General features: G+C 41.6%; 1 protein-coding gene across 2 annotated transcripts in view; it reads right to left on the bottom strand.

Moving 5' to 3' along the window:
- Window positions 1-5,393: 5,393 nt before the first annotated feature.
- Window positions 5,394-10,113, bottom strand: part of LOC101857819 (forkhead box C1-A) — a 40,737-nt gene continuing 36,017 nt past the window's right edge. For both annotated transcript variants that reach the window (XM_005106220.3, XM_005106221.3), the window contains exon 4: window positions 5,394-7,805. In XM_005106220.3, coding sequence (XP_005106277.1) covers window positions 6,341-7,805 — 1,465 coding nt within the window. In that variant the 3' untranslated portion in view covers window positions 5,394-6,340. The remainder of the gene's footprint in view (window positions 7,806-10,113) is intronic.

Genomic DNA, 10,113 nt, shown 5'->3' on the forward strand with positions numbered 1-10,113 from the left:
CTCAAAGTTTGACAGCAAAAGCGATATGTAAAAGCAATGATTTACTTCATTGTACGTGATTTGCATGACAAGAACAAGCCGGCACAAGAGGACTGTGTCAAGTGAATACGAGCTCAACTTTGTTCGCATTCCAGTTCATGCACAAACCCTCAGGAAAGGACACTTCAGCTTGTTAAGAACAGACGCATACAGACATTCTAATTACATCTGCAGAACTCACAATTATAGTATTTGTGTCATGACGCGGTGGAATCAAGCGCTCGTCAATTTTTGGGTGCATTTGGACATAACGGTATAATTTTAAAGGGAATTCATTTGGCTCGTTTTTAAGGGGGGGAAAAATACCTATCTTTCTTGAATATTTGAGATTGAAGGATGTGGAGGTCGCCTGTATCAGAGGTAAAATTAGAGCGCAAATGGCTGCCAAAGTCTGGTGTCTTCCAAAGCTTGACACTCCTTGGAAACTACAAATACATTTTTTACCTCTTTTTAGCAAAATCAAAACAGAAATGCGTTTTAAATAGCGATTAAAGGTGTTGATCACAAAACATTCTTAAAAATAGATAAAAATTGCGCAAAGGGAGAAAACGTTGCAAAATTTGACGAGAACCTGATTTAACCACGGTGCAACCCGAATTGTAATAGAAATGGTTTGAAAGAAGACGGTTAAATATTTTTTTCTGGGTGAGCGCTGTCACAAATCATGTTTCATTTCACTTGTGCATTCTAAAAACAGAACTAGAGTTTTCGTGTACACGCACTCGCTAGCCATGTGTAATCACTATTTTATTTAATTTCACTGTAGGTCCAATATAGCATCATGTTATTGATTTCTGTAAAATGAGACCTAAAGTTCCTTGCCTGGACCTTTTAGGGGGCGACTTAAGTCGCTATTCTACTTGAAAAAACGACCACCCTGACAGGCGATTCTGTTCCCCATAATTGTACAGTTGAAAAAAGAATTGCAATAATGAGTTCAGAGATGGTTCAGAGTCAAACAGCTTGTTTCTTTCTGTTTATTATGAGTAAAGGGTAGCACATCGACACAATAATAGTCATAAAGACAGACAGAAAGACACAGCAGACGGAAAGTAAAGAAGTAGGACCTACCAGTAGCACCTCCAACCACCCACAAGTCAAACGGAAAGATTTCACTATAAACAAACCCTTAAATATCAACCAAAACGCTATCATATGGTAAGAAAATGTCAAAATTCGGAAATTGAGTTAAACATTTTTTTTCAGTCACAAGGGGCTTTACAGTACTCATGCCCTTGGCGGTAAAAAAAAAAGTAACCGCAAAACACTAAAAAGAAACAAAATGAAGGGGATGGGGTGATGAGGCTTCAAAATGCGACTAAATAGGTTGGAGAAGCACTTTTCAGTTATCAAAATTCCTGTGCAAGTGAGTTCCAATAGCAACTCTGCGATCTGCAATGTACACCTGCTTCCCACATCTAGATCTGTCTTTCTGTCTGAAATTGGTTTCTTCTTTACAATCCATTTGCTCATTTGTTACTCTCTTTATTAGTCTTACATCTCGGTTCTATTCCGGCTTGTTTTCTACCACAATATTGCTGCATACATACAAACATGTTTAAAATGAATATCTATGCCAGGGTTCGGTTAGCCAAAGAAACAGAATGCAAGAACAGTCTTAAATGCAAATGAAAGGGTATATACTCGTTTAAATTGATAAAGAATAAGAATACCATACCAAGACACCCGACAGCAAACTGGCCTTATCAAAACTCATAGCTGTTATGAGAAACGCCCGAAGTATACATATATAACATTACATTTCCTTTTTTAAACCTCTAAATAGAAAGGCGGGTTGTGGGAAAGGGGGGGGGGGGTCCCCTTTCTTGCCAATGCATGTGACTCTTTCTGTTTTAAAAAAGCCAAGTTTTGTCTCGACCTGCAACTCTTTATCTTTAAACAACAAATATAAACAACCTCCATAAACACCCATTGTTATGCGTTAGATTCTATAGACCAGATTAACAGCCAGCATATTAATTTTTGTGTCAACTCCAAAACAACGGCACAACTTTCCCCATCGTCTGATGCGAGGAAAGCAAACGTTGGAAGAAGGTCGTGTGTACAGCAGACAACAGACTCACCCACTGACCCACAACCCAGCACGTGCTCTGAGCGATCCATTCAGTGTGTCAGGTTTGGCCCAGACTTCCTGCTGTTACTAATTAAAAGCATTGTTTCCTGGTGCAAACAACCAAACAGGTGGTGGTGATCGCAGCGTCTGACACCCACAATGCGCGCTGACAACAGACTGATTCAAGATTTATTCTTATATTATGGGGATGCAATGTCTTGTAAGCCAACTTGAGAAGAGCGTTCAAAGTCACTGTGTGCTCAGTCAGCTGCGTGGAATATTCACTTTAATACACAAGTGTGTGTGGCAGGTGCCGATTTAGAGTATAAATAGATGTTTCTCTTAATAACACTTTTGATTGCTTTTTTAAAAACATTCTATGACTTTTTCTTTGGGACACCATATAAAATATTTTTTTTTAAATCTAGGGCGACCCACTGTTATAACAAATATTTCGAACTAACTAAAGACATTAATAATATTATGTAATCCCCAAAGAAAAGACAATATATTCCTATGTAAAATAATTTTAGACTAGTAATGAAGATAATGATGATGATGATAATGAAAATAATAATATAATAATGATTATAATAGTTATAATAATAATAATAATAATGATAATGTAATGATAATCATAAGACAAAATATAACAATAACAACAACAACAACAACAATAATAATAATAATAATAATAATAATAATAATAATAATAATAATAATAATAATAATAATAAATAAATAAATAAATTATGATAAGATAATGACGCGAACAATTATAACTGTAAACGATAAAACAAATTGAAAATAATATTAAACCCCGAAGCTTAACAGACTAACAAGTTGTGAATTATAGGGAATTTCTAAAAGGGACAAAATACACTTCTCTTGGATAAAGAAAGAAAGAATGAAATGAGTAAATAAATAAATAAATAAATAAATAAATAAATAAATAAATAAATAAATAAACCAAATGAATGAATGAATGAAGGAATGAACAAACGAATGAATAAGATTTTATTTCCTAAAGAAAGGTAATTTTTGGCTAAAAACTGTCAACGAAAGAATACATAAGCATAATCACTGAATGGATGAACAAATAAACAAATGAATAAAAATTCCGTAAACAAATGACTGTATGGCTCAGAAAATCTAATATTTCCCGTTAGAGGGCGATGTGACACGACAACACATGGCGCGACGTGAGAGAGGAAGCCCATAATTGATGTTCCTGCCCACATAGGGGTCCTTGCACACCGCACTGTCAACTGGTTAATTTCTCCCGGGTAGAAAAAATTGTTCAATGTCACTCCGAAACAAATACAAGTGAAAAGAGTTTAATATCCTAACAATGCACGTAATCGATGACGTGATTGCGTTAAGGTTGACATCCTGAATGTGAAATTCTCATTTACTCGTTAACATACTAGTTTTTGGTCCCAACCACGGATAGCGACGCTCCCCGTGAATGAAATCGGTATGGCTTATCAAAGGATCTCTTTATGCGTTTAGAACGGCAATTTGAAAGCAGTGTGCGTGTGGATTTTGGGGTGGGGGAGGGGGAGGGGTCCAACGCATACTTCTCGCTCGTCCTCATTTTTTTTCTTAAATAAAAAATAAATGCTTTTTATGCTAAATATTATTTCCAAAGACTGAATCTATTCTGCTTTAGCTTTTTTTGTTTTTTTGTTAGCAACCCGGACTTGCAAGATTGAAAAGCCATTTTCCTCATTTTTCAAGAGGAAAGGCTTTTTGGGGATATTTTCTTAAATTGAGAACACCCCCCCTCGCCCAATTTTTCCTAAACATCTCACACACGCACGCACATGCACGCACGCATTCACGCACACACACACACACACACACACACACACACACACACACACGCGCGCGCGCGCGTGCGCGCGCACGCACGTGCTCACACACATACATACAAAAGTGCACAAATACACATACAAGTCACACAAAGCAAAGAAAAAAGAAACCAAAACAAATCATTGGGTACTATATCATGTTTTTTCTTTCTCGTTAATTAAGTCACTGATTCAAAGCGTGTCAACTGCCTTGCTGCCCTTTGCTGTCTAACGACTAGAGATTTGAGCAAATTTGCCCATAGCTTTCATAATATGAATACTTTTAGATTCGATAATTGATAAGAAGCTATTATATTCCATCCCAAGAGAAAAAGCAAACGAAATATTACCTGCATTCGGTGCGCCTCTTTACTTTACAAAATGCAGGTTCCAAGAACACAGGTCTACAGAAACAGACCCACAAGGAGTATTCACAAAGTAGACAATAGGTTGTACATCTCTGGCTGGAATTTCAAAGAGGGTTTGTATGATAACTTTGCTTACCAAGGATCTCTTCGCCGCGACAAAGGAATATATTTGCTCTTAAATATTATAGTAGAAAGCACCTCATAGTCATACGGACGATAGTGCTTGAACAGGGTTGCTCTTTATCAGGCATGGACAAACTATGGCCCGCCAGATTCAGCCCGCGAGCAGTTTCAGTCTGACCCACGAGTCGACCCAGTAATAACAAAGAATGTGGCTCACCTGATAAGAAACATCTTTCTTGAAAAAACCTATAACTTCCCGCCCAGCTGAAAGCAATAGATTGTTTAACACCCTAACTTACTTTGTGAAATACTCTTGAGTGACGTATTATGCTGCAATGTCAGTTTTAGCCTCACTTTTGAGAGCTTGGTCATTTCAACCATTTTCACCAAATTTTCTTTTGCTTTGGATAACCTAAATCGATTAATTCGGCCCGGGACACGGACACGTTTACCCATGCCCAGTCAACACTGTAAGTCTTATGAAGGAGGTGCATGTACATGTAGTTAAGCCAATACATAGCATAAAAACACAGATTGCAGTGATGGAGAGAAGAGTAACGTTAAGTACCGTTTGTCTACACTTAACAGTGTCGTCCTGCCTCTCCTGATTTTGCCCGTATGCTTCTCTTCTTTATCCTTTCCCCATTTCATTTATGCAAATATTGACAAACTTATTGATAAGACACCATAGACTACACAGCCATTCACAGGGGAGCACCCAGTCTTTACCTCCCATTGTCTGCTCAATTCTAGCCACTCCGATTCAGAAAGGGGAGGTAGGGTGGGTGGTGAGGGGAAGAGAGAGACGAGACAGAGAGAGACGAGACAGAGAGAGAGAGAGAGAGAGAGAGAGAGAGAGAGAGAGAGAGAGAGAGAGACAGAGAGAGAGAGAGAGAGAGACAGAGAGAGAGAGAGAGAGAGAGAGAGAGAGAGAGAGAGAGAGAGAGAGAGACGTGGGATGGTTTGGGGGAGGGGGGGGGGGGGTGACATAGCTGCCCACTGAGAGAGGCAGAAGTTCCGTGACGTCACAACGCACCAAAAACAATTCAATAACTACATGTACACCTTACTTGTAATGGTACGTTGAATGACTGTAAATTTGTGCCTATCGATTTGAATAAAGTCACATGGTCTCCGCCAAGAACAGCTTTAACGAAGAGATGATGTCACAGAAATAACAGCTGGGATGGGTATACATTCATGAGTTCGAAAAGCATGCAACGAATAAACGACAGACAAACATTGATGCCTTTGAGTTTCAAACTTCACACTGGAGCTTTCGAACTACAATGTCATAAGGAGGAGAGCAGCAGATGCTCACTTATCAGTGTAACAATATTATTGAACCATGCATAATACATCGCTGAAATCATAAATGCAAAAACGAAGAGCCAATACCATAAGCACGCTGTGAGAGCGAAAAATCTAGTCAGGTTAAGTCAAACGACATCATGGCAAACAAACACAACTAAATGCAACATTTGGACTAATAGTCTTTACTTGGAAAGAACTTTTTCAACTACAACGCACTGAAAAGAACCCCAGCATGGACACTCCGGGAACTCTCGAACCCACTTTGCTTGTGACCATGGCTCAACATGTATCGTCTTTGGTGCGCAAACCATGGAGCTGTGGGACTGTCAGCAACAGTGAACTGCCTATGTATTATATTACATGTATAATGATACACTCTTGGCTTGTTTATAAAATAATAGCACAGTCAAACAGTCGAGGTACAACTTTGTCTCACAAAAAAGTAAGCAAAGTTGGAGAGGTTCGTGCAGAGGTTTTGCGATAGGAATGGGACTGAAGGATATATTTTGTATACCATGTGTCCGTGAAAATAGTTTTTTATTTCCTAATAGTCTCCAGAAATGTTCTGTTTAATATTTTGTGCAATCGTAATACGACGAGGGCGGAGTTTTGTATGAAGGGGCTCTGAAGGCAGCCAACTGGCAGCTTGTCGAACTTTGAAACATATCTCTCATACTCATACCTGGGAAAGAGCTGAAATCCGAAGGGCCAGGGTTCAGGTCCGGCTCAAACGCAGGATTGAGATACCAACCATTTGTACGTGGATATGTGAAGTCTTTGGTCTGCGACATGGAGAAAACGCTCGAGCTGAGTCCGTTGGGTTGATGTAACGAGGAGTGGGCGTGGTGGGGAGCGTGGTGATGGGCCGGGGCATGAGGGCTGCCAGTGCTGTCGTCCGAGCACCCGTGGCCATTGGTGCTGCCAGCCCCGCCTCCGCCGGTGGTGCTGCCGTTGTTGGTGTTGTTGCTGGTGCCGTTGCTACTGGCGCTGGACATGTTCATGACGCCCGGGTGCTGGTGATGGTGCGCGGGTAGAACTCCTGCCTGCTGGCCGTGAGCCGTGGACGAGAGGTGGGGCGTGGTCGCCGGTGGGTAGGTGGAGCTTGATGGACCAGAGCCACTAGCTCCGCCCCCTCCACAGTGGTAGTTGTAGCTGGAGGCCGAGGGAGAGGCGGCTTGGCTGCATGCCGTTCCAGGCCTGTATATATCCGACGAGGGTCGGGAGTAAGGGAGATGATGGGGTGACACCAGAGGAGGTGGACGTGACGAGCCCGATGCCCCGCCTCCCATATCAGCGCCGTTACTGAGGTGATGAGAGGGGGAGAGGAAGTTTTCCACGCTGAAATTGCTACCGGTGGGTTCTATGGGATCGGGAGGAAGCGGTAGCGAATTACTGGACACTCCGCATAAACCCTGATGACCTTGCAGACCCAGCCCGTGACCCTGAAGCTGGGGGTGAGTCGAGAGGTGCGACGGATGATGGGGGGACGACAAGGGAGGCACCCCAAGTCTGGTACCGCCCATTCTGTCACTCATGCTGAGATGATGCTCACCGTGAGCGCCCCCGGCGCCGCCTACTCCACACTCAGACTTTGGTGTATCCACCGGCTCTATCTTGGTACCCCGCGAGAGTTCCCCGGGAGACAGTGAATTGTGCGGCCTCATCGAATCCTTCTCCAGCTTGACCGGCGTCTCCACGGCGGACTCAGATCCAGAAGTGTTGCTGCTGGTGTTCCCACTGGACGTGTCGCCCCCGCGGGAGTGACTGTGCTGCACCTCTCCCTCCTCCAGACCTTCCTTCACCCCGTCCTTGTTTTCTGCCATCCGCTTCATTCTCTCTTCTTTCTCCTTTTCGGCCTGGCTCCTCTTGAAGCGCCTCCTTCGTCTGAGATAGCTACCGTTGTCGAACATGTTATAACTCTCAGGGTGAAGGGTCCAGTAGCTTCCCTTCCCGGGTTTCTTATCGTCTCTAGGTATCTTCACGAAGCATTCGTTCAGGCTCAGGTTGTGACGTATAGAGTTCTGCCATCCTTGTCTGAAGAGGAGAAAACAAAATAAATGAACTTGTTGATTTGTGGACAAACAAGCGAATTCATTAGCAGATTTAAGAATAAATGTATGAACAAATAAAACAACTAGTTTAATGAGTACAGGTTAGATATCACTTTTCAACCGCATTTTCCTTGAAAAATTGTTTTTACGACGTAGAATGCCATTTTTTTTCAACAAGAAGAACATGAGCAGAGTTATTAAATACAGAGGGATGTCATCGAAGCAGCCACACAAACAGAGAGACTTGCAAACTGACAACGATACAAACTGACCAGCTGACTGACAGAGAGACATACGAAAAGTAGGATTACTCATCAGAACTAAAATACAGGATCTGTTAACAGTAATGTTGTGGCTACGATGTGGTGGGCGGTACTCCCCAGATTGTTTGCATTGCTTCCTCACGAGATGAGCCGCCCACACGGGCTGCCCCAGCCACTGATGACCAGTAAACACTTATGGGACTCTCTCTCAAGTTATACATGTAAGTCGGATCTGACGGATGGCAATAAGGAAACTACCCTTATTTCTTAAATTTCTTTAAATATTAAATTCAAAATTACTTACTGAACCTATATCAATCTTTTTTTATGTAAACATTTAATTTTAAAATCAGCAAACCTACAAATCACTGCAGGATTTTATTTAAAGTGAAAAATTACAGAGATCCTTCTGAGCTGACTTTTATGAGACCACAACCGCGTCGGCCAGCCTAACTTGAAAAAGGCTTATTTTTCTCAAATTCAGTAGGAATAAGTCTCAAAGCAACTGAATAGCACTGTGGACATTTGACAAGCGCTCGTTCTTTATTTACAATGTCAAACAATATAGTATGTGTGGCACTGGTTGACATGGTTATTCCTTCCACCAGATGTGTGTTATATGGGTTGGAATGATTGGCGTTCCGAGAGACACATGTGATAGTCATTGTTTTACGCTCCCATCGACACAATAAAGAACACTAAAGAAGTAAGCTAGCCCTGCTTGTCAGGACCAAAAACCTCGGCAGAGAGGGATAATATAGCATCGCAGCACAAAGACAAAGCTACTCCATAAAAGGAACTTTTCCCCTCTCGATTATTGAACTCTCGTCCTCAGCCTGCAACAGTGGCACAGCGGAGACGCTAATGTTTCGAGAGAGAACGCTGCTACAAGAAGTTTACAGTAAACTCCTTGCGCTGCTTAATCTGGGGTCATTTAACGAAGAGGTCATTGTCTACTCACTGTGAACACCATGTAAATGTGTACAGTGATACCCCGAGTCAGGATCCGACCGATCCTTTCCACTGGAAATGACTGTTTCAATAAGTGTACAACACTGCTTTCTACGATTGGTGCAACGAAGAATTTCGGTTGTTTATGTATTCTGTCTTCTAGTATAATTCCCCCCGACCACAGCGCGCCCACGACCACTAAAGCACACAAATGAATTTCTCTGGATCCTTGGTTCGTGTGTATTGGACCGATCCGATCGGGTCAACATTGAGCTCCGTGTGGCACTCCGTCGTCAGTGTCATGCTACGGGAGTGCCGCCGACAGCGATCGTGGCGCAGTTGTGCCGGAATAAGTCTTCTTATGAACAGTTCGTGGACACGGCTGTTGACAGCAACTACTGGAATACGCTGTAACTGTCGGCTAACCCCGACCCCCAAACCAGGAAGTTTGTGAAAAGAAAATGGTCCGAGAGGAGTGTCTTTTTTTATGCATTCAGGCGCGCGGGGAGGGTCAGGGAGTACTTTTGTATGTGACTTGCGAATGAAAATTCATATGATGGAGGTCCACTCTGCCAACCCCAAATTTTTTAAAATTTTTTTTTAAATTACAAAATCACACACACAAACAAAAACACAAAAACTGCACGTTTCTTTTTTAACGTATCCCTTTTCTATCTGTTCAGCTATAGAGTCACCTAGTAAATAGATAAATAAACAAATGACAAAAGTATAGAAAAGAAAGAAAAAAACAACAACGAAGATTCAAAGAAAGAGAAAAATGAAAGAAAGGCAGAAAAAAGACAGAAGATGCCATGTTTATTTCTGCAGTTGGAACTATCAATACAAAAATAAATGCTTATGAAATTTATAGGTTGGCGGATAAAACAGACCAACAGTTGTTGCTAAGAATGATAGTGAATGTGAACTACACTCACTGTGTCACAGACAGTTGTAAAGATAAGATACAACTTAAAAAAAAACCCACCTCTAAAACGTCTTCTGAAAGACTCTGAAGTATCCTAGGACAAAAGCAGTTATCGCTATCGTCAATTCAAAACCAAACCAAGCCAAAAACCC

The sequence above is a fragment of the Aplysia californica genome, unplaced genomic scaffold (genome assembly GCF_000002075.1).
Source record: "Aplysia californica isolate F4 #8 unplaced genomic scaffold, AplCal3.0 scaffold00520, whole genome shotgun sequence".
NCBI lineage: Eukaryota > Metazoa > Mollusca > Gastropoda > Aplysiida > Aplysiidae > Aplysia > Aplysia californica.